Source organism: Salvelinus fontinalis, chromosome 15 (assembly GCF_029448725.1).
Source record: "Salvelinus fontinalis isolate EN_2023a chromosome 15, ASM2944872v1, whole genome shotgun sequence".
NCBI classification, from domain to species: domain Eukaryota; kingdom Metazoa; phylum Chordata; class Actinopteri; order Salmoniformes; family Salmonidae; genus Salvelinus; species Salvelinus fontinalis.
In genome coordinates, this window is record NC_074679.1 from 37681188 (window position 1) to 37706942 (window position 25755).

The 25755-nt window shown below is 43.4% G+C and overlaps 1 protein-coding gene across 7 annotated transcripts in view; it reads left to right on the plus strand.

Annotated features, from left to right (window-relative positions):
- LOC129811911 (neuronal PAS domain-containing protein 3-like) overlaps positions 1-25755 on the plus strand; it is a 219638-nt gene that overhangs the window by 50011 nt on the left and 143872 nt on the right. For 4 of the 7 annotated variants that reach the window (XM_055863662.1, XM_055863659.1, XM_055863660.1 and 1 more), the window contains one exon: positions 14526-14612. The exons of the other annotated variants lie outside the window; for them this stretch is intronic. In XM_055863662.1, coding sequence (XP_055719637.1) covers positions 14526-14612 — 87 coding nt within the window. The remainder of the gene's footprint in view (positions 1-14525; positions 14613-25755) is intronic. 7 annotated transcript variants of the gene reach the window in all.

Sequence of the window (25755 nt, forward strand, 5' to 3'; positions counted from 1 at the left end):
TCTCTCTCTCTCTCTCTCTCTCTCTCTCGCTCTTTCTCACATGCACACACACATACAGAGGGATGTGTACCCTTCGGATAAAAACTGTGATGTCCAGCTCCATTAAGTCCTGGTGAGATGGAGCATGTCTAGTGTCGAATCAGTGTTCCCCCCACACACCCCTCACCCACCCCAGCAGGCAGGGACCAGCAGCCCAGAGACACAGAGGGGGTTTGGGGTTCACTGGGTCCTGTTCCCCCAGGGCTGGCTGGATATAGACTACCTGAGTGGCATGCATTCATTTTCTAAAGCAAGACTCCATCATGGCTAACTGAGTAGAGTGTATCTGGACCGCGAGACTGGGAATACACACACACACACACACACACACACACACACACACACACACACACACACACACACACACACACACACACACACACACACACACACACACACACACACACTTACACACACACACACACACACACACACACACACACACACACACACACACACACACACACACACACACACACACACACACACACACACACACACACACACACACACACACACACACACACACACACACGCACAGGCATGTCTACAGCAAGCCACAAAACAGTTCTGACAGAAACTGGGCAGGAGGTTAATAACAGCACATTCATAGACTGCTGAAGGGCAAAATGTCACTAGCTCACATACAGTAGTTAGATCATTTTGTAGTTTCCATTATTGACATGCCAGTATTTCAAGCACTTGCTTCATCATTTTCCCAGCATTGGAATGCTTGCCACTTATGGTAATGTCACATATATTTCCATATGAGTTAAGCTAATCTACAGGTCCGCTGACTATTTTATACATTCTTCTACTGATCAGACACTGTAGCAACAGGAGGATATGTAGCGGGTGTCAGCCTGCCCTCTGATTGGGTAGCAGAGTGCTGTATCCTATTCATCCCTTCCTGTGGGATTTAAGGGGGGATTACCAGGCCTTTTTGAGTGAAGCTCCAGGATTTGTGCCTGCTTTTCATGAAAGAAGAAAGAATTCTCTTCCTTCTTAAGAATTACACAACCCTCCTCTCTGTCTGTTTGATGACCATTCAGCAGTACTGTATCGGAACAATATTGAAATATAAAAATATACAGTTTACATTATGATTAAGTGCTAAGATTCGAACATATCCTGCTGCAATCAGTGTAGGTAGTCACTCTTGGGGAAAGTTTTTTTGTGGGCTGAAAAACAGGCATGGATGTGTCTACGATGTAATACCTTCACTTTGTATTGATTTTACTCTGGGCCTTGCTGCTGGTGCTGTGCTTCTTTCTGGTGTTGTCAGCTCTATGCCCTGTGATTTTTTTATTTAGAAAATAGTCCTTTGTTTGAGTTGCTTTCTCCGCTAGAACAGTCCAGTATTGAAGGATTTTCTCTTTTCAAGTGTGCTTGGTTGGGATCCGCTGGCCAGAGCGTTTCTCATTCATTTCATTATTTTTGTTGTTCCTGGAAGGTTGTCCTCTTATCCATTTCTGGACTGATGCCCACTCCTCCTCTCTGCCAAGTGTGTTGGCCTTCTCCACCTCTCCTCCTTTGGGCTCTCTCGCTCTCCCACATGTATTTCACACCCTGCCTGGCCGTCTACCGTTCCTTAAGTTTGTAGTCCTATATAAAAGTGTTACGCGTGGCAAGTAATAGAGAAATGATTAATGGATAAGGCATAATGTCGTAAAACATGTGCGAGAGCCATGAATAAGACCAGATATAACACCATATATATCTTCTTTTAGAATAGTGGCGTAATACCAAGTTGAAAATAGTTGCAAAATGATGTTATTAGGTGGGACAAAAAGGCCATACCGTAGGTACAGATGAAGGATCTTAATTTGATCACTCTTTTGTTTCTCAGAATTTTCCTCCACAGCATGGAATCCAAACTTGTAGTGTATTCAAGGTTTAAAAGGGCTTCTAAAGTTTGTAATTACCACTTTAAAATGTCAGACTTGATTTGCCCTAACAAAAAATGCATCAACCCCAACAAAACATTTAAATGTATTATAATCCACATAACAATTCACACATCCTGTTGCTGCAGGATTATTTCCTGCTGTAGCAAACTGTCTCAAATTATGTCATCATGTCACGGCATCTGTATACTTGTTTGAATAGAGAAAGCCATCTTGAAGCTACATTCAGGTAGTGCTATGAATACCACCAATCTATTTACAAAGTCATTTTGTCACATTACGTTTATTCCATAAATTAACACCTTTGTTACTTCATCTATGAAATATGACTTGAATCACCTTTTACAGCATCTGAGTACTACACTTCACTACCATCGGATAAAGAATGATAAAATTCACACTCCCTGCCTATTTCTGCTCTTGCCTGTAGAGGGGCCCTGGCCTGGTCAAAAATGGTGCACCATATAGGGAATAGAGTGCCATTTGGGACGCTGGCGGTTTGAGCACTGAGCAGCAGTCACAACCAGCAAATGGCTTCTCAATCTGTCAAGGGTTTGCCTTGCTATGCGTCTCCACTGTTCCTGCCGCCCGTCCTCAGTGCATATTGCATGACTAGTAATTGCATGACTTGTAAAGCGGTCATAACAATACAGTGAAGCTGCTGACATGCAGGGGGGGAGTCCTCCGTGCCCTGGTGTTGTCATCCGTCATGTGAGAAACAGAGTCGTGAATTCAGCAGGCCCCACTGCGATTCTCCACTGCGAATATTTCATAATACCATTAAAAAAAAACAAGCCTTACCCTCATTGCTTTTAGCCCGGGCATTTAAGAGGCATGGGAAATAAGTGTCCCCGTCTAGTGTGTGGGTAGGCAAACACTTTGTATTATTATCAATAATGGGTCAGTTATAGCTCGGCGGCCAGGGAGAGGAGAGGGAGAGGCAACGCAAGCCCTCTGAATCAGAGAGGTGACGGGGAATGCCTTAATAGGCGATGAAGTTTTAGAAGGGCTCGCTGCGTTGTGGTGGACATCCACATGATTTACCAAAGTTGAGTGTTGTTTAACGCCTCTTTGATTAATCACTCTCTCTCTCGGTCCTGTTATGCTATCTGGGCCTAAGATGTGTTTATTGAGCATGATATGAGGCAGAAACAGAACAGTGAGCCAGCAGGCTAAAACGTATAGGCCACTCCTCAGGCCTGTATCATAGCCTGTCACCCAGCTGGTTTACTGGTTTAGTGGACCAGCAAACGGAATAACTAGGTGTTTTGTTGTGTCAGGTTGGTGGTGGTGGTGTGTTGTCGATGGAGAGGGAGTCTGTGTCTGTGCGTGTCTGCCTTGTGTGTGGAGTTGTGTTTTCATCATTACGTCGCGGCAGTAGTTGACATGTTTACGTGTGCTGTAATCTCCCAGCATCTTCTCTGCTTGTAGAATACACTGGGTCCTCCTGGCTCCTCATACAGGGTTTAGCAGTGGCACAGTCACACTAGAACTCATCAGGCCCCAATTCATCATGATTCGGCCCGAAAAGCGTTCGCCTTTTGAACCCTCCTCTCTGATTGGAATGAGGCATGACTCTGCCTGCGCCCCCTCCACCCTCCATCCTGCCGCGCTCTAGCCCGCCACGTCTGCCCCTGCTCCACTCTTCTCCGCGCTCTGTGCTCACCGCGTGAAATCGATACACTATATCTTTCTTCCTGACCTGCTCGCTGACCCCGATTGCTGCTTTCACACCGAACTGCAATTGGTTTGAACAGCTTTGGCCTGCAGAAAACAAGCAACCCTGAGACACGAGGGTTTGGAAGGCAGCCTGGCGGGTGTGGACTGCGAGGCTTGTGTGGAGTAGCTGTCGGTAGCTCCTCTCTTTATAATATGCGGCTGGATAACCTTGGTCCTGCGTTATAATTATACATCACGTGAAAGGACAAATGCCTTTTATTATTGATCATGGTAAAGGCAAAGGTTCTACCCTGCTCTCCTCCTCTCTTGAAGCTGGGAGCCTCGCTGGGCTTCTTTAAATAAGAACTGGTGACAGGTTTGTAGCTAGTGCCTCTCTCTCTCTCTCTCTCTCTCTCTCCTTATCTTGTACTGATGCACATCACCAAATGGGCTGTAACTTGTACTTTTAATGGAGCTCACAGACAGTCACCAGTTGGTTGCCTGACAACTCAAACGGAATCGCTACATACAGCAGCGGTTTGTGGTGACTTCACACCGAGGGGTGTTGCACAAAACAAAGTCATCAGCGATTGGATCATCTCTAACAAATCAGTGTATCAAAGACAAAAATCCACTTTACTCACGTGTGTTCTGGCTCTGGCCCTACCCATCGGTTTCTAGGACCAATCAGAATGTTTAGAATGTGTTTGCGTTCTAGAAATCGTCAGCGAAGTACTCAGATCCATACTCGTTGCGGAGAAGAAACTAACTTCCGTGGGCGTGGTGTAGCGCTTTGGCCGGAGCAAGTTTGGGTAGTCAGGCAAACCAGTCGGTAAATTACCACAGAGTTTTGTATCAGGGTCACATTGTGCCCCTGAAACGTCTTATTTCTCTTTAATAGAAAGGTCAAGATTGAGTCCTGGTGTTCCCTGCTGTATACAGTCACTGAGGCCAGACGAGGCCTGTGTGTGTGTTTACAGTTACATGATATTACATTCACTGGAGCTCTGAGAACAGGCGCTGCACAGTTGGAATATTGTATTCTCTCTCTCCGTCTCTCTAGGAATGAGCTCACTAAATGGCTTTGCTTGGCCCAGATGGGTTATGGGTCAATAGCATTTCTCTTCTCTTCTCTCACTACATCACAGGGTTCTGTAGACTTCAGCCCGTGTTGTTCTCTGTCTGGACCACATAAACAAGTAAAGGTATTCTCATCATGTGAGTACCAAATGTCCTTGTGCTGAAATAGTAGTTTGGCTGTACTGGTCTGGGGCATAGACCACAGCTACACACTTTAGTGAATCATGTTGGTGCACGATGGAAAAAAGGGTCCGAAAAATCATCTGTTGAATTGTTTTTGCACCAGTGATGCCTTTTTCACTTTTCTCACTATGTGTCATGGGATGTTGTCATGCAGTGCAAATTCGGTTTTGTGTTGATACGCATCTGTGCTATGAATACCTTTATCTTGATTGATTACCTCTGGTCAAAACGTAGTGCACTGTAAAGGGAACAGGGTGCCATTGGGGACTCAGATCAGATTTTCTTCCTGCTTGTCATAATGGGATCTCATGCAGGCTGTTTGCGGAGGTTGGTACCTGTCCAAATTCAACTTGAGGAGCTCATTCCTCCTGGTGGTTTTTCATGACTCCTGTTCTGACTACATCCACTCACATGTATGAAGTATCCTTGATGAGTTCTGCACATGTGTAACACTCTCTGCACATTAGGTGACTGACTCTTTTTCAACTATTCAGTGACTCCCTTTTAACCATTTAGTGCCAGTATACTTCATGCAGTCTGTTATTGTATTTATTTTTGTGTTATACATTGAGATGTATTGTGTTGAGTATAAACTACCGCAACGAGAACGGAATACAAGTCCGCCATGATTAGGGCTGTGGTCACAATCCAAGTGCAAAGGTCCCAACCACTGTTCTGTTTTGGCAGAAATACCATGAATCCCAAACCTCCAGAACAACAAGATGTTGTGTGGACTGGGCAGAATAACACAGAATTCAATTCAGTTGACACTTTGTCTGTCTCTGTCTGTTTGTATTTGCCAATTGAACATTGTGTTTGAAGTTTTATTTCTAGGGAGATGGACAAGATAAATAGTTAACAACCCCTCTTTGATAGTTCAGAGCAGGGATTGAACTGGTGCATAAAGGACAGCTTTCATAGGCCAAGAGGACGTTGGCGACTCACACACACACACACACACACACACACACACACACACACACACACACACACACACACACACACACACACACACACACACACACACACACACACACACACACACACACACACACACACACACACACACACACACACACACACACACACAGAGAGAGAGAGAGAGGAGCAGCCGAAGCAGCTTGGCTTCGATCCTACTCGACACACATCCAAAGCCAGAAAACTACATGCTCTGTCACCCTGTCGCAACCAAACGCCATAAACACACACACACATACACACACTGCGTGCCCGCACACATACCGCACGCACGCACACGCACACACACACACACACACACACACACACACACACACACACACACACACACACACACACACACACACACACACACACACACACACACACACACACACACACACACACACAAACACACGCACACACACACACACACAGAGCAGTGCCTCCTATGTCCCTCCTCCTCTCCACTTTAGACATTCTGCATTTGTTGTACTTACCACTGAATAGCAGGGGCCCAAGTTGTTTCTGGTTACGCATTGAAAGTGAAATGTGACTTCCAGAGCTTGTCATGGATCAGAATGTTGTGCTGGCAATTGTTTAAAAATATTGTTTCGCTATAAAGTAGCCCAGCCATGGTTTTCAGCTGAGCTGCCCAGAGATGGATTGCTTTCTGGAGTTTTTGACAGGTGTAATTGTTAAGGCGTCATCTGTTCTCGTTTGCACAAAAGACATTTTATCCAACTGTAGGACTTGCCTGCTAATCTTTCTCCCATCATTCTATTCTTTGCTTGCCACTAGACAAATCCCCTGTTATTGGACCAGATGGTAGAGAAATCCATTCTCATGATAAGTTGCTGCTAGTTTGCATTTAGATTACCTGCAAGAATTTAACAATTTACTACTCTGCTTCCAACCATAACTTCCCCTTTTCTTAGTATGGATTTGACTTACTTGTAACAAATTATATAAATCTTGATGAGTATGTTAAAAATAAGGGGTAAAGGAACACAGTGAACAGAAACAAACAAATACAGCGACCAGTAATGCGTTTAGACTCTGGCCCAGAGTGCAATAGCAGCATCAATCAGCTAACAACAGAATCATAGAAGCCCAATTTAGAAACTAGTACCTAGACTTCTCACAAAGACTTGAATAACTCACTCTCCTCAAAGGAAAGACTTTTCAGCCCCCTAAACATGTCAAGCTCTTTTCTCTCTGCATAGTAACCGTTTCTAAAAAGAGATTTCAACTGAAAGCGAAACAATTCTGTTTATGCTAAATATGTTTGAAAAACAAAATATTAAAATGAGCTGCATTGTGTAAATGTGACCTTCTTGGATTTCACATCGAGCCGTAGTGGTGGGAAAATTCTAACATTAAATGAACTGTATGTTTCTGGAAATTAAGAAATGATAGTTTAAATGCTTGAAGATGTGTAGAGACAATGTAAACGAGCTTGAACCCATCCCAGGAATAGCTATAAAACATAAAACTCCATGGTTCAGGTGATTAGCCCCTCTACATATCTTCTGAAAGGTGCGTTGTGCATAAATTATCTGTCTTCTTTCTCCGTCTTGTCGAGCGGTGATGAGCGGTCATTTGCATAATCCTTTTAAGGAGTCAAATGATACTGTCATGTAGCAGATTTAACATGCTAGCAAGGAATCTATTGCTTTGCAGCTAATTAGAATATACAGCGCCTTCAGAAAGTATTCACACTCCTTGACTTTTTCCACATTTGGTTGTGTTACAGCCTGAATTGAAAATAGATTAAATTGAGATTTTGTGTCACTTGCCTGCAAACAATACCCCATAATGTCAAAGTGGAATGATGTTTATAGAAATTTCTACAAATGAATTCAAAATTAAAAGCTAGAATGTCTTGAGTCAATAAGTTTTCAACCCCATTGTTATGACAAGCCTAAATAAGTTCAGGAATAAAACTTTGCTTAACAAGTCACATAATAAGTTGCATGGACTCACTCTGTGTGCAATAATAGTGTTTAACATGATTTTTTAATGACTACCTCATCTCTGTACCCCACCCATACAATTATATGTAAGGTCCCCCAGTCGAGCAGTGAATTTTAAACACAGATTCAAACACAAAGACCAGGGAGGTTTTCTAATGCCTCGCAAAGAAGGGCACCTATTGGTAGATGAGTAAAAAAGCAGACATTGAATATCGCTTTGAACATGATGAAGTTATTAATTACACTTTGGATGGTGTATCAATACACCCAGTCACTACAAAGATACAGGGATCCTTCTTAACTCAGTTGCCCGAGTGGAAGGAAACCGCTCAGGGATTTCACCATGAGGCCAATGGTGACTTTTACAGAGTTACCGAGTTGAATGAGTGTGTTCGGAGAAAACTGAGGATGGATCAACAACATTGTAGTTACTCCAAAATACTAACCTAATTGACAGAGTGAAAGGAAGGAAGCCTGTACAGAATGCAAAGGCGCTAAAGTAATACTGCAAAACATTTGGCAAAGCAATTCACTTTTTGGCAAATCCAATACAACACATTACTGAGTACCACTCTCCATATTTTCAAGCATAGTGGTGGCTGCATCATGTTATGGGTATGCTTGTAATCATCAAGGACTAGGGAGTTTTTCAGGATAAAAAAGAAACATAATGGGAGCTAAGCACAGGTAAAATCCGAGAGGAAAACCTGGTTCAGTCTGCTTTCCTCCAGACACAGGACAATAACCTAAAACTCAAGGCCAAAAATACCCTGGAGTTGCTCACCAAGATGACATGAATGTTCCTGAGTGGCCGAGTTACAGTTTTGACTTAAATCTACTTGAAAATCTATGGCAAGACTTGAAAATGGCTGTCTAGCAATGATCAACATCCAACTTGACAGAGCTTGAAAATGTAAAAAATAATAATGTGCAAATATTGTACAATCCCGGTGTGCAAAGCTCTTAGATATTTACCCAGACAGATTATAATCTGTAATCAATGCCAAAGGTGATGCTAACATGTGTTGACTCAGGGGTGTGAATACTTATGTAAATTAGATATTTATGTATTTCATTTTCAATACATTTCAAAAATGTCTAAAAGCATGTTTTCACTTTTTCATTATGGGGTATTGTGTGTAGATGGGTTAGAAAACACTTGTATTTATGTGGAATAAGTGTGGAATAAGTGAAGGGGTGTGAATACTTTCTGAAGGCACTGCACATAACAGCACATTTCAATTTTTACTGCTGCTGCTCAATTCCTTCTCTCAGCCACAGAGAAACAGTTCAATAAATACTGTCCTTTTCATGCCCACAAAACAATTTGAATGTGGTAATGAGTGGTTTCTCTGAAATTCCTGGAGGTTTAACTCTCTTAGTCGTTTCAGGCTGGAGTGGAAATGGAAACTCAACATGATTAAGGGAAGGAGGCCTCAGAGGGCCCAGGGGGCTCTGGAGTTGTTGAATATTGAACATGTTCACATCGTTGTCATACTCAGATATTTATATATTGATAGCCAATGACACTAAGTCGTATGTTACAGTGGAAGTAGTTACTGTAACATGTTGTGAATTGTCATAGTGTAGTTATCTTTTGTCCCAATGCATGTCACATTGTAGTCTGCAGAGCTTGTTTTCAGAATGCTTGCCATATAGTTGCTTATACAGTGTGTAAAAACTCCTAGTACCGTAAAAGTAAACTTAGTTTGAAGATGAATTGCAGCTTTATGCAAAATTGGTCATTCAGATATATTTCATAAGCAGGCTTATTGGGCAAGTAAATGCCTCCAACCAGGTCTGGAAAATCTGAAATCATGCCTATTTCCCAAATGGCAACATATTACGTATATTGTACGTCCCAAATAGCAACATATTCCCTATATAGTGCACTACATTCAAACAGAGCCGTATGGGCCCTGGTCAAAAATAGTGCACTATATAGGAAATAGGGTGCCATTTGAGACACACATCTGGAAACACAGGAGTTAAAATGCCCTGCTGCAAGTGTACACTAATGGAAAACTCAGTTCAGCTGCATACAGTCATGTTTAATACCCTTGATTTATGGTTGAAGGAGAAGATTTACATCAGAACATAAACTCATTTTGGAAAGGACACCATCTTATCACCTCAATTTTTCCTACCCTTCAACCATATCGAAAGAATCCACAAGTTGTTGCTGTAGTATATTCCTCTTGACCTCTTCATAAGGGACTCCAAAAAAATCATTTTGTTACTTTGAACATATTTTTGTTTTTATACAGTGGTGGAGGGCAATCTTTACCCGAGCTTGGTGTCATATTCCATATTGGGCAATATTAGGGTTCTGCTGTGCTGCACAGACAGAGGCTGCGTCCCACATGTCAACCTATTCCTTTTATAGTGCACTACTTTTGACCAGGGCCCTATAGGCTTTAGAGCACCACATAGGGAATAGAGTGCCATTTGGGATACGTCCAGGGACCAGGTCACCAGATAGCTGGATGGATGCTGAGGTAGTCTACTTATCACACCTCTTGTTTTCCCCTTGAATCCTCCAAACCAACAGGAAATTGAACACGCACAGACAGAGCAGTCTGTGTACCTTACCTCCACTCTTTATTTCAAAATGGATATCTCTAATGAAAATCAGAGGGGTCAGGAGGAGCAATAAAGGTTTGGCTGAGAGGCCTCTGGGAGCGACACGTTGTAATCATCTGATTTGGACGTTTTGGGGCCCCATCAGTTGATTATTTGGGCCTCCTCCCAAATGGCACCTTATTCCCTATTTAGTGCACTACTTTTGACCAGGATCCATAGGTACTGCCCTGTGCAGGTAATAAGGCTCCATTTGGGACGTAGCCTTTGCCTGGATGTGGTGCTCAACGCAGCATCCTCACTACACACAACTCCTGATCCCCATCTGAAATCAAGGACAAATTGGCAACTCAACAGACTGAATAGAATAGTGTAGTTAGGGATGGAGAAAGTCAAAATGGTCACACTCACACTAATTGCGATTAGAGCCATACTTTGATTCCCTTCTTCCCACCATTATTTGGCTTGGGCCTCTCTGTGTTGCCTTGCCATCATTAAATATCATGATTTTCTTGTCACTCGTCTCTCCCCATCGCTTCTCTTAGTATTTCTTCTGCTCCTCTTCCCTGTTATTATTTCAGTCAGTATTTAGTACGCCATTCAGTCAAGGTCATTGCTTTTGCGCTTGTGTGCTACCTACACATGCAGTCAGTGCCAGCCCTAGCATTTTGGGGGGCCCTAAGCCAGAAATTGATCCGTGGAACTACAAAAGGCACGGTCGCCAGGTGCCCACAAAGTCTAAGACTTTACTGGGATGCCTGGTCCCTATCGGGAGATGCAGTATTTACGGTATACTGAGGAGTCTAGGAAAACAACTCTCTTTGCTCTGCTCCTTCCCAGACCTGAGACACCTCACAGTGTAGAGCTGAGAAGTTCAGTCAAAATACAGTACTATTGGAAAATATGTGGCCATAGTTTTACAGTCACTACGTACTAGAGGTCGACCGATTATGATTTTTCAACGCCGGTACCGATACCGATTATTGGAGGGCCAAAAAAGCCGATACCGATTAATCGGACGATTTTTTAAATTTATTTGTAATAATGACAATTGCAACAATACTGAATGAACACTTATTTTAACTTAATATAATACATCAATTTAGCCTCAAATAAATAATGAAACATGTTCAATTTGGTTTAAAATAATGCAAAAATAAAGTGTTGGAGAAGAAAGTAAAAGTGCAATATGTGCCATGTAAGTAAGCTAACGTTTAAGTTCCTTGCTCAGAACATGAGAACATATGAAAGCTGGTGGTTCCTTTTAACATGAGTCTTCAATATTCCCAGGTAAGAAGTTTTAGGTTGTAGTTATTATAGGAATTATAGGACTATTTCTCTCTATACCATTTGTATTTCATATACTTTTGACTATTGGATGTTCTTATAGGCACTTAAGTATTGCCAGTGTAACAGTATAGCTTCCATCCCTCTCCTCGCTCCTACCTGGGCTCGAACAAGGAACACATCGACAACAGCCACCCTCTAAGCAGCGTTATCCATGCAGAGCAAGGGGAACAACTACTCTAAGTCTCAGAGCGAGTGACGTTTGAAATGCTATTAGCACGCACCCCGCTAACTAGCTAGCCATTTCACATCGGTTACACCAGCCTAATTTCGGGAGTTGATGGGCTTGAAGCACAGCGAAGAGCTTCTGGAAAAATGCAGGAAAGTGCTGTTTGAATGAATGCTTACGAGCCTGCTGCTGCCTACTACTGCTCAGTCAGACTGCTCTATCAAATCATAGACTTAGTTATAACATAATAACACACAGAAAAACGAGCCTTAGGTCATTAATATGGTCGAATCCGGAAACTATCATCTCGAAAACAAGACGTTTATTCTTTCAGTGAAATACGGAACTGTTCCGTATTTTATCTAACGGGTGGCAACCCTAAGTCTAAATATTCCTGTTACATTGCACAACCTTCAATGTTATGTCATAATTACGTAAAATTCTGGCAAATTAGATCGCAATGAGCCAGGAGGCCCAAACTGTTGCATATACCCTGACTCTGCGTGCAATGAACGCAAGAGAAGTGACACAATTTCACCTGGTTAATATTGCCTGCTAACCTGTATTTCTTTTAGCTAAATATGCAGGTTTAAAAATATATACTTCTGTGTATTGATTTTAAGAAGGGCATTGATGTTTGTGGTTAGGTACACATTGGAGCAACGATACGCACCGCATCGATTATATGCAACGCAGGACACGCTAGATAAACTAGTAACATCATCAACCATGTGTAGTTAACTAGTGATTATGATTGATTGTTTTTTATAAGATAAGTTTAATGCTAGCTAGCAACTTACCTTGGCTTCTACTGCATTCGCGTAACAGGCAGGCTCCTCGTGGAGTGCAATGTAATCAGGTGGTTAGAGCGTTGGACTAGTTAACTGTAAGGTTGCAAGATTGAATCCCCGAGCTGACAAGGTAAAAATCTGTCGTTCTGCCCCTGAACGACGTAGTTAACCCACCGTTCCTAGGCCGTCATTGAAAATAAGAATGGGATCTTACTGACTTTATTTAACTACTGACTTGCCTAGTTAAATAAAGATTAAATAAAGGTGTAAAATAAAAAATCGTCCAAATCGGTTTTCAAAAATACAGCTTTCCGACTGTTATATACAGTACGTACAGTACTGTATATTCAGCCTGTCAGCCACAGACAGCCATTGGATGGCTGTAAACATATAGCAGGCAGTATGATCTTAGTTCAGAGTTGCCTTCTGAAGAGAGGCTTGCTGCTGTGTTGTGATTTAAACAGCTAAACGGCGGCTTGCTGGACGCCCCCCCCCCCCCCCCGCGCGAAATGCTCTTCTGAACAGGAGGCCCTGCCGTGTTTGACGTCTTTACTAATTTGACATGGAGTTAAGAAACCTCATGACTCTTACAGCTAGTGATGTTGAGGGCCATGTTCTCCATACCACAAACATAGCTGCTCTTTGACTTTCACTTTACAGTAACATAGTGGCCAGCCCAGCCCAGGCCCCAGCTACGGTAAGAGAGCTGGGATGGATAACGGCTCACAGTGTTTTTCTACTTTAAAGCCTTACAGTTGGTTTTGTGGTTATCCCTCTGACACGTGTGGAGGTAGCCCAGTCCAGCCTGCTTTCCCTTTCCCTGTCTGGTTGCCAGCATTAGCCTCAGCCAGCAAATCATTACACACGGAACCCTGCCAAAGTTTTAAATACCAGAAAATAACACCATTTACCACATGCAGGGCAATTATTTCTGTGAAAAATTACCCAGGGTTTTTTATTTGTGATAAACCCTCTTTCTTAGCGGAGAAAGACGATGCACAGCCGGCCCTTTCAGGTCTGAGCGGAGGACTCATTAATATTTATGGCCTGCTTTGCAAAGAAACATTGATAAGCTGGCTGGTTGAATATTAAGTTTGACTTTATTTAAAAACGCATTAAAAAATATTCAACAAATTAAAGAAGGGACTTTTTTCATATTCTTTTGAAAAAAGGTAAAGGAAAGCATTGGAAGCTTTGTAAAGAGGTTAAATAGCTCAGTCAGAGGAAGCAGCAGGAGGAGTGGGACTTCAAGATGTGTAGAAATACGTACACAATAGGATGGCAGTTGATATAGTTGAGCTGTTGATTATTCTGAAAGGCAATGTAAATGTATACTGTCATCACACCGACACACACCGGCGCACGCACGCACGCACGCATGCACGCACGCGCGCACGCACGCACACACACACACACACATAAACTCTTTTACTGACACCTCAGGGTTCAGTCCTGTCTACCTACCCTCAGGATGTCTTCAGGAGAGATAGAGAGAGAGAGGCTAACCTTGAGTTGTCCAGAGAGGAACTGAGCTGACGTACCATGCTTTATTCCAGCTAGAAATGTCAACAAGTAGACTGTTTGTACTGTACTTGGGCTATGCTGTGTGATATTATTGAGCAGTTGGAGATGTCTCACATGCACTGAATACTCCTATCACTGCTGACTTATTTTTCAATTCATATGTACTTACGTAGTTATTATTAACATGTACATTATATTTACAGATCCTTCATTGGAAGTCGTTGGTACTTTACAGTCTACACATGCTATTTATCCACCTGCTCATTAACTGAATGTTATAAACTGACCAGCCCTACTGTATCTATCTTTGTAGGGAAATTAAAACCCTACACCCTTTCTGCATGGAGGGATCAGAGGAGGAGGCCATAGTTGATGCCCAATTCATGTCCAAATTCCCCCAGTAAGTTGGAAGTCTTATTTCACACATTCATTTAGGACATTAAGCGGTTTTAAAACATTGTTTATTTATACCACCAAGGTCATTTTGAGTGCCTGCGTAGATGTTCATGTCCTTTGATACTTGTCAGCCTGGCATAGTGCTGCTTACGAAACCAAGTCAATGAACGGAGCAACAATAAACCTCTTTGAAGAGAACGCGAGATAGAGAGAGAGAGAGAGAGAGAGAGAGAGAGTGAGAGAGAGAGGGAGAGAGAGAGACAGTGAGAGAGAGAGACAGTGAGAGAGAGAGACCGTGAGAGAGAGAGAGACAGTGAGAGAGAGAGAGAGAGAGAGAGAGAGAGAGAGAGAGAGAGACAGTGAGAGAGAGAGAGAGAGAGACAGTGAGAGAGAGAGAGAGAGAGAGAGAGACAGAGAGAGACAGAGAGAGACAGAGAGAGAGAGACAGAGAGAGAGACAGAGAGAGAGAGACAGAGAGAGAGAGAGAGAGAGAGAGAGAGAGAGAGAGAGAAAGAGAGAGAGAGAGACAGAGAGAGAGAGAGAGCGAGAGAGAGAGAGAGAGAGAGAGAGAGAGAGAGAGAGAGAGAGAGAGAGAGAGAGAGAGAGAAGTGTTAGCTGATGAATGAGGGGCTTGTAGTCATGTACTTTGTCTGATTTCTCACTCTCCCCCTGCAAGCGGTTTCATCAGCTGTGCGAAATCCGATTCAGATATGATTCTCCTCTGGTAATAGAGAGGGCAGCACAGCCAGGGACACCAATCCTGGTTTGAGATTTAAATGTAAACCTCTAGAAGCTGTTAAAGAAAAGACAAGTTATTCTATCACCCCACTGTAACTTAGGCAGGAAAAGAGGAAGTCACTATAGTCAGTCAGGGGTAGGTGTGATGCTGGGTTCCAGATAACAGGGCATGTAAATTAGCTGATAGCTGGCGCTGATGCCTGTCCGCTAGCAGTGGGACTGTGGAGAGAATTGAGTCCCCCACTGAGAGTATAGGGATGAAGCAGGATGTTCTCTCTCTGTCTCTCTCTCTGTCTCTCTCTCTCTCTTTCTCTCTCTGTCTCTCTCTCTCTGTCTCTCTCTCTCTACCTCTCTCTACCTCCCTCTCTACCTCTCTCTACCTCTCTCTCTACCGCTCTCTCTCTCTCTCTCTACCTCTCTCTCTACCTCTCTCTGCTCTCTCTCTACCCCTCTCTCTCTCTTTCTCTCTCTACCTCTATCGCTCTACCTCTTTCTGCTCTCTCATCTCTATTTTTCTCTCTCTCTGCTCTCTCTCTACCTCTCAAATCCACCCCCTCTCAATTCAATTCAATTCAATTCAAGGGTCTTTACTGGCATGGCAAACATATGTTAACATTGCCAAAGCAAGTGAAGTAGATAATATACAAAAGTGAAAAAAACATAAAAATGAACAGTTAACATTACACTCACAGAAGTTCCAAAAGAATAGACATTACAAATGTCGTATTATGTATATCAACAGTGTTGTAACGATGTACAAATGGTTAAAGTACAAAAGGGAAAATAAATAAGCATAAATATGGGTTGTATTTACAATCTTGAGAGCCATGTCTGCCTACGGCGGCCTTTCTCAATAGCAAGGCTATGGTCACTGAGTCTGTACATAGTCAAAGCTTTCCTAAAGTTTGGGTCAGTCACAGTGGTCGGGTATTCTGACACTGTGTACTCTCTGTTTAGGGTGAAATAGCATTCTAGTTTGCTCAGGTTTTTTGTTAATTCTTTCCAATGTGTCAAGTAATTATCTTTTAGTTTTCTCATGATTTGGTTGGGTCTAATTGTGTTGCTGTCCTGGGGCTCTGTGGGGTGTGTTTGTGTTTGTGAACAGAGCCCCAGGACCAGCTTGCTTAGGGGACTCTTCTCCAGGTTCATCTCTCTGTAGGTGATGGCTTTGTTATGGAAGGTTTGGGAATCGCTTCCTTTTAGGTGGTTGTAGAATTTAACGTCTCTTTTCCGGATTTTGATAATTACAGGTATCGGCCTAATTCTGCTCTGCGTGCATTATTTGGTGTTCTACGTTGTACACAGAGGATATTTTTGCAGAATTCTGCATGCAGAGTCTCAATTTGGTGTTTGTCTCGTTTTGTGAATTCTTGGTTGGTGAGCAGACCCCAGACCTCACAACCATAAAGGGCAACAGGGTTTTCAACTGATTCAAGTATTTTCAGCCAGATCCTAATTGGTATGTCGAATGTTATGTTCCTTTTGGTGGCATAGAAGGAAGGCTCTTCTTGCCTTGTCTCTCAGCTCGTTCACAGCTTTGTGGAAGTTACCTTTGGCGCTGATGTTTAGGCCAAGATATGTATAGATCTTTTTTGGAACACCATTATTTTTGTCTTACTGAGATTTACTGTCAGGGCCCAGGTCTGGCAGAATCTGTGCAGAAGAGCTAGGTGCTGCTGTAGCCCCTCCTTGGTTGGTGACAGAAGCATAAGATCATCAGCAAACAGTAGACATTTGACTTCAGATTCTAGTAGGGTGAGGCCGGGTGAATATGTGGTCTGTCGTACGATAATTTGGTAAAGAGCCAATTTGACATTTGCTCAGTGCATTGTTTTCACTGAGGAAATGTACGAGTCTACTGTTAATGATAATGCAGAGGATTTTCCCAAGGTTGCTGTTGACACATATCCCACAGTAGTTATTGGGGTCAAATTTGTCTCCACTTTTGTGGGTTGGGGTGATCAGTCCTTGGTTCCAAATATTGGGGAAGATGCCAGAGCTAAGGATGATGTTAAAGAGTTTTAGTATAGCCAATTGGAATTTGTTGTCTGTATATTTGATCATTTCATTGAGGATACCATCAACACCACAGGTCTTTTTGGGTTGGAGGGTTTTTAATTTGTCCTGTAGCTCATTCAAGGTATTTGGAGAATCCAGTGTGTTCTGGTAGTCTTTAATAGTTGATTCTAAGATTTATATTTGATCATGTAAATGTGTTTGCTGTTTGTTATTTGTTATAGAGCCAAAAAGATTGGAGAAGTGGTTTACCCTTACATCTCCATTTTGGATAGATAACTCTTCATGTTGTTGTTTGTGGAGCGTTTTCCAATTTTCCCAGAAGTGGTTAGAGTCTATGGATTATTCAATTACATTGGGCTGATTTCTGACGTGCTGTTCCTTCTTTTTCCGTAGTGTATTTCGGTATTGTTTTAGTGATTCACCAGAGTGAAGGCGTAGACTCAGGTTTTCTGGGTCTCTATGTTTTTGGTTGGACAGGTTTCTCAATTTCTTTCTTAGATTTTTGCATTCTTCATCATACCATTTATCATTGTTGTTCATTTTCTTCGGTTTTCTATTTGAGATTTTTAGATTTGATAGTGAAGTTGAGAGGTTGCATATACTGTTAAGATTTTCTACTGCCAAGTTTACACCTTCACTATTACAGTGGAATGTTTTGTCCAGGAAGTTGTCTGAAAGGGATTGAATTTGTTGTTGCCTAATATTTTTTGGTAGGTTTCCAAACTACATTCCTTAGTATTTCCAAACTACATCTATAGCATTTCTTAATGTTACTCAGTTCCTTTGGCTTTGATGCCTCATGATTGAGTATTGCTCTGTTCAAGTAGACTGTGTTTTTGCTGTGGTCTGATAGGGGTATCAGTGAGCTGACTGTGAACGCTCTGAGAGACTCTGGGTTGAGGTCAGTGATAAAGTAGTCTACAGTACTACTGCCAAGAGATGAGCTATAGGTGTACCTACCGTAGGAGTCCCCTCAAAGCCTACCATTGACCATGTACATACCCAGCGTGCGACAGAGCTGCAGGAGTTGTGACCCATTTGTGTTGGTTATGCTGTCAAAGTTGTACCTGGGGGGGGGGGCAAATGGGGGAGGGAATGCTTTCACCTCCAGGCAGGTGTTTGTCCCCCTGTGTGCTGAGGGTGTCAGATTCTTGTCCGGTTCTGACATTTAGGTCGCCACAGACTACATGTCCCTGGGCCTGGAAATTATTGATTTCCCCCTCCAGGATGGAGAAGCTGTCTTTATTAAAGTATGGGGATTCTAGTGGGGGGATATAGGTAGCACACAGGAGGACATTTTTTTCTGTTGAGATCATTTCCTTTTGAATTTCTAGCCAAATGTAAAATGTTCCTGTTTTGATTAATTTAATGGAGTGAGTTAAGTCTGCACTGTACCAAATTAGCATAGCCCCTGAGTTCCTTCCCTGTTTCACACCTGGTAGTTTGGTGGATGGGACTATCAGCTCTCTGTAACCTAGAGGGCAACCAGTGGGTCCATCTCCTTTATACCAGGTTTCTTGTAGGATGACAATGTCTGTATTTCAGATTTTTTTGATGAAGTCCTGGTTCCTGCTCTTTAGGCCAAAGGCAGCTGACCTCAGGCCTTGGATATTCCAGGATGAGATAGTGAAGACTTTGTGTTCCATAAAGTGTCCAATGTTGGTCGTGTGGTTTGGCCTCAGGCCAGTAAGTGGGAGCAGAGCCTGCTGAGCATCTGGTACATGCCATTGGCTTGGAGTGGGGGTAAGAGTAGGGGTTGGGCCTGTTTGCCTGCTCACAGCCTGGGCGAATGTGTGACTTCCATGTTGAGGCCCTCTTTGCGGGGGTGGGGTGCATGGGGTGGGCAGGAGGGGCATAGGTCTGATCTGAGGGGGCCTAAAAGGGGTGTGGGCATGGATGACTTGGGGGGGGGGGTGTTGATTGGTTGGGGTGGGGGTGTGTATGTGGTTGGTGGTGTTGTGGTCTGGATGTAGGTCCTCTCCTCGCTGGTCTGGGCGGGGTGTCTATTGATCTGTTGTCTCTGTGTTGGGGCTGCGTTTGAGAGCGATGTCCTTTAGAGTACGGGCAAAGGTGGGCACTGCTGCCTTGTATAGGTGGACCTGGTCATAGAGGATGTTCAAGCATTTACCCGCTGTATGGTATCAGGGTGGAGATAACCACTTGTGCGTTGGGGAAAGTAGAAGAAGCTTTCTCAATCACTCCCTTCCCTGCTGTGTTCTCAGGTCGTTTGTGCCTGTGTGTATTATTATGTGGCTGGGTGAACCTAGTTGGTCCTCAGACAGAAGGTCTAGGGCGCGCTGGGTGTTTGGACACCAGAGTTTAGACTCTGTTCCCTTCATCCATCAGAGCAGATTCATCATGCCTCTGACACTTATCTCCCTCACTAGCTTTAAGCACCAGCTGCCAGAGCAGCTCACAGATTACTGCACCTGTACATAGCCCATCTATAATTTAGCCCAAACAACTACCTCTCGCCCTACTGTATTTATTTATTTATTTATTTTGCTCCTTTGCACCCCATTATTTATATCTTTACTTTGCACATTCTTCTACTGCAAATCTACCATTCCAGTGTTTTACTTGCTATATTGTATTTACTTCGCCACCATGGCCTTTTTTTTGCCTTTACCTCCCTTATCTCACCTCATTTGCTCACATTGTATATACTTATTTTTTTCTACTGTAGTATTGACTGTATGTTTGTTTTACTAGATGTGTAACTCTGTGTCGTTGTATGTGTCGAACTGCTTTGCTTTATCTTGGCCAGGTCGCAATTGTAAATGAGAACTTGTTCTCAACTTGCCTACCTGGTTAAATAAAGGTGAAAGAAAAAAAGAAACTCCCCCTCTCTTGCCAGCCATTCAGATGAGTCCTTATAAAGAGAGAACCAGAGCAGAGCTGTGTTGCCCACAGGGAGAGCTCTAACTGACCATGACTGCAAAATGCTGCTCACTCAAAGTTCTTCTGCTTTCCAGACATATTGCTAGGCAGGGCTTCATTATATGTACTCTTTTATCTTTGTTTATGGAACATGTGTGGTATTGGTAGAGGGAGGCAGGGGGATATTTTTCTCTGTCCAATAAGAGTTGTCATCATATGAGGAATGGAGGGGAAGGAGAGAGGGCGAGAGAGAGAGAGAGACAGAGACAGAGAGAGAGAGAGAGAGAGAGGGCGAGAGTTAGTGAGAGAGAGTGAGAGAGAAAGAGAGAGAGAGTTAGTGAGAGAGAGAGAGAGAGAGAGAGGGAAGGAAGGAAGGAAGGAAGGAAGGAAGGAAGGAGTCCTCTTCTTTCCTCCCCTCTCCCCTGCTTGCAGTTATTTGGCAGAAAGCCTCATCACTATGTCAACACAGTAACACACTCTCTCTCTCTCTCTCTCTCTCTCTCTCTCTCTCTCTCTCTCTCTCTCTCTCTCTCTCTCTCTCTCTCTCTCTCTCTCTCTCTCTCTCTCTCTCTCTCTCTCTCTCTCTCTCCACTTCTCTCTTCAACACATTACTTCTTGACCAGAGGTACTGTACAGCTCTCTGTTCAACACTTGGCTGGACCAGGACCAGAGCTACTATAGAGCTAAGAGGTTTTGCTGGTCAGCAGGGCCCTAACAGAGGCCCAGGGCCCACAGCTTTCCCTGGTCAGTCCATGATGTGGCCCTAACGATAGGGTCTCTTCACTCTTCACACAGATTTGAGTGGGTCTGAGGGAGATGGCTGGCTGGCCTGGCTGGCTGGTGCCGCTGATGCTAGCTGATGCCAGATCTGTAGCCGTTACGGTGTCACTGGCAGCACTTTACCAGAGGTTAATTGGTTGTAGATAAACTGTTTTGTGCTGGCCATTGGTCAAGATCTGACACATTCCTGATCAGTTTCCAGACTCTGGATAATAATAATATAGTTTTCTAGAAGACTAGCCTCCATTGCAGTGCACCTGGCTGGTGGTTAAGCTTCTTTCTCCTCCACTCTGTCAGGTGTTTGTTCTAACAGAGAGGATGTGTACCTTCTGTAATCTCCCCAAGTGGGGAGAAAAAAGGACAAATCATTTGATTGGTATTTTATTGTTCATTAGTAAGCTTAATACACCAGAAGTAGTGACAAGTTTGTTGTGTCAAATTCCGGTTTGATCTCTGCTTGTCGTGACACGAACCCACAGAATCAATTCCCAGACGATGAAAGCAGCAGTCTGCGCCAGAGTTGTACACTGTTTCCACATCTCTGCTGCAGCCTGCAGGGCCCTGACACGCACCCTCTCCTCTCCTTCGCTCTCTAAATCCTCTTCATGCTGTTTCTTTCTGTGTATAATCCACAATTAAGGTGAGATTGCAGACCTTGTAGTTAATACTACGGCATGGCGCTCCAGCATGGGGGAATATTTTGTATATTTTTAGAAACCGTTGCTACCAGCGATGCAAAGCAGAAGGAAATTGCAGGTCTCAGATGAATTGTATGTGGTGGCATGTTTTATTAAAAGGTTGTCAACAAAATGAGCAAGGAGACTTGTTCTAGGACCTTTAGGCTACTTGTATTCTGCTGAGCTAGTTTTATCGCAAACCAGCAATTACATGTTAAAATGTAAATGGTTTGTTGTCAGCAGAGCTGCAGTTGCAGATGTAGCATCTTGATTTGAGCCAGTTTGCTACAGCAGGAAAGTAATCCTGCAGCAACAGGACATTTATGAATTTTTATGTGGATTGTAATTAATGGATTTTTTTGTTGTTGTAGGTTTTGATACAAGTCTGACATTTCAAAGTGGAAATTGCAAACTTCAGAAGTCATTTTAAACCTCAACAACACTACGTTTGACATGTATTGCATTGCAGGAAAGTTCTCCTCAAATGAAGATCTGACAACTCTAGCTTCAGTATGCATTGTGTTACTGAAAAGGATTAACTGTCAAATGCCTAATTGTGCTTGTATGTTAATCAGAGGTGTTTAAATACATGTCAAAACCTCTTTTCACTATCTCTGAGAATAGTCTAAATCCATTTACAATTGTTGAAATACATTTAAAATAATTCAAAATCACAATTTACTTTTTGTTATGGTTGCACTATGTAAAACATGACTAAATCTCAGGCCACTTTATAACAGTCAACATTCAGGCTAGTCAAAGTCAGTAAGGCTGATGTGCTTATATCACTCTGCAAAACTCTATGTCAACAGATTATTATGTCCTCCGTCAGATAACGCCACGATGAGATACGTTCACATTCTCCTCGGGAGATCAGATGAGAAGACAGCCTACGGTATTTCATCAGGGGGTTCTTTCTAGTGGTCATCAGCTGTAGTCTGCCAGCCATAGGGAGCCTGCTAGTGGCAGGGAGGCTGTAGGAGCATTACTGTGTGACTGGCTGCTGAACCTGCAGGCTGTCTGTTCGTCGGGTGATGAGACTGAGAGACTGAGAGGAGGAAGCTGTTTCACAGGGAATGTCTAATCTGTGTGACTGGGAGTCATGCTGGGCACTGAGCATCCCTCTCTCTCTCAGCTCCAACACTCCCTTCCTTCCTTCCTTCCTCCATCACACCCATCCTGACAGTCTCTCTCTCTCTCTCTCTCTCTCTCTCTCTCTCTCTTTCTCTCTCTTTCCCCACCCCCTCTCACCAGCCCTCTCTCTCAGCTCCCTCCCTCCCTCCCAATCCCTTCCCTCCTCCCTGCTCAGGGAACGCTTAAGAACCCCATAGCTCCCCAGCGCCGGTGTTCATGTCATTCACGGTCTCCGAGACATGTCGCCCCCCCCCCCCCCCCCCCCCCTGTCTCCCCATCCCAAATAAACACGCTCGCCATCAAAGGAAGCTGATTCTAGAATTTGATAACATCATGTTCTCTTTGCAGAGAAACCATATAGAGCCATGCAAATGAATGGTCCTGACTGATTGGTCCTGGATATTTCAGGTGCTCTGAGCATCCCTTTCCTCTCACTCTGGATTGACATGCATAAATACAGTAATGCATAAATACATACGTAATATATGTTAAGGCATCTCCAGATGTTTTATTTTATGAGGGCAGGAACTTGGCCCTTTCTATCTAATCGGTTGCGGCAAAATGACACTCCATGCAAATGATGGTTGAGGTTGTTTGCCCTCAAATATTTCCTGTAAAAAGAAAAGGCGGAAGAGAGGCGATGAGATGGCACTCTAATTGGTGCGGAAGCTATTTGGCTGCATTCCAGCTGTATCAATTGCTTTTCTGCTGCTTTTCTCAAGTAATGGCTTGTAATTGTTATTCTTCAGATTTTATTAACGAGCTACAGACAGAGAAGCCTTGATTTGCTCCAGTAGCACACAGACAATAATTATAATGGCACCTCTACTTGACGTGATTTCAGAACGAACGCAGGCGGCTCAGGACAATGATGCAGCTCAGCTCCCTGATGCAGTCAATAACCAAATCTTATTTTCCATCTCTTCCTCCCTCCTTCCTTCCCTCCCTCCCTCCCTCCCTCCTTCCCTTCTTCCCTCCTGCCGTGACTGACACTCTCCCAGAACCACTCTAGCCTTGCTGCATCGCCCTGCAAATCAAATATGACAGGGAATATTGTTGGCATAATGGAGAATCGCAGGAGAAAGTACCACTGTACACACACAAATAGCTCAGGGCTTAATTGAACATCGCTGCCTCTGACCTGGACCCAGCCACAGGTCCAGGCTAATAGACCTAGTAGTATTCCTACTGCTACAGATAGAGATAGGTAGTGTACTGTACTGAGCTGGGCGGCAGCTGTGGTCAACATATCTCTCTCTCTCTCTCTCTCTCTCTCTCTCTCTCTCTCTCTCTCTCTCTCTCTCTCTCTCTCTCTCTCTCTCCCTTTCTCTCTCTCTCCCGTTCTCTATCTCTCTTGCTCTCTCTCCCTTTCTCTCCCTTTCCGTTTCTCTCTCTTTGTCTCGCTCACTCTCTCTCTCTCTCTCTCTCTCTCTGTCCCCCCTCTCTCCCTTTCCCTGTCCCCCTCTCGCTCTCTCCATGTCCCTCTCTCTCTCTGTCTCTCAGTACTTATACATCTAGAGTCACTGTATTTTGAAGTACCTCCTAATAGTAATCAGTAGGAACTGATTATGTTTTATGTTTTCTGATTAATGTTTTTGTTCCTCTGTGCATATTGTGAAGGCTCAAGTTGAGGTTCTGACAGATTTATCGTGAATTGTCCCCTGGAATTCAATATGTATTTACTGTATATTCAGCATAGCTCCATCTGCATATCAGACACTTTACACTTGAATATTACTTAAATATTATTTGAAGTCGCTCTTTCAAGAGCAAGGCAGACAAAGCTAGAGAGCAAACAACACTTCTTTTAACTGGGTTTTATTTTTGCCGTCTGTACTGCTTTTGTCACGTCTTAGAACTTTCAAAAGTTGGACTTTCTTTTCAACAGTCTCTCCTCTGAGTTGTCTCTCCCTCCTCCGTGACTGAGTTGAAGGAGGAGGAAGGGCTGCACTGAAGCCTCTTTCTCCTATCTCTCTCTTGCCATCTCTCTCTCTGTGGCTGCTGCTGTCTTGTTTGAATAATGGTCGTGATAATTTCCCCCAGTCCAATAAGAGAGTGTGGTTGAGGCTGAGTAAACAGCCTGATTGGCTGCTGAAGGTCAGAGTGACCGCAGGTGTCACAACAGTGAATTACAACAATGACAGTCACAGAAGAGGGCGATATCTCCTTATTCATCCCTCCCTTTTCATCCCTCCCTTTTCATCCCTCCTTTTTCAATCCCTCCTTTGACTTAAAGGAATGAATTATTCTCAGTCAGGAGTTAATTACGCATTAAGCAAAAATGATTGTATCTCCTCTCTTTAAACACGTATAACTATTTAAATATGATTCATTTGCTAGGTTAAAACAGACTTTCCATTCCTTGGGGGAGAACAGAATAGCAGAATATTGGTTGTTGTGCTGCAGTAAAATGGGACTTAAGTCTAGCCTCTTCTTAATCATGACACATTGTAGAGCTGGACGACGAGAGGAGCATGAACCTGATCTTGTGTCGCATCGACTTTCATTATACAACAGGCATTACAATTGGAAACCAATTGACATGACATGTTCTCTATCAGTCGATGCTGTAGTCTTTCATCACAGAAGATGTCAAATGAACAGTCTTGAGGTCTCGAAGTGGCGTCGCAAGTATTTCTGTTTGCAGATTCAAGTCAGTTTGCCAGGGCGTACACCGCCTGATTCTCTGACTCCTGATGCCTGGGTTACAGACAGCGCCACAGACAGAACCAACACAACCTACGGATCACTGGGGTGTCTATCAGACTACCTCTCCATCTCAGACACACACACACACACACACACACACACACACACACACACACACACACACACACACACACACACACACACACACACACACACACACACACACACACACACACACACACACACACACACACACACACACACACACAC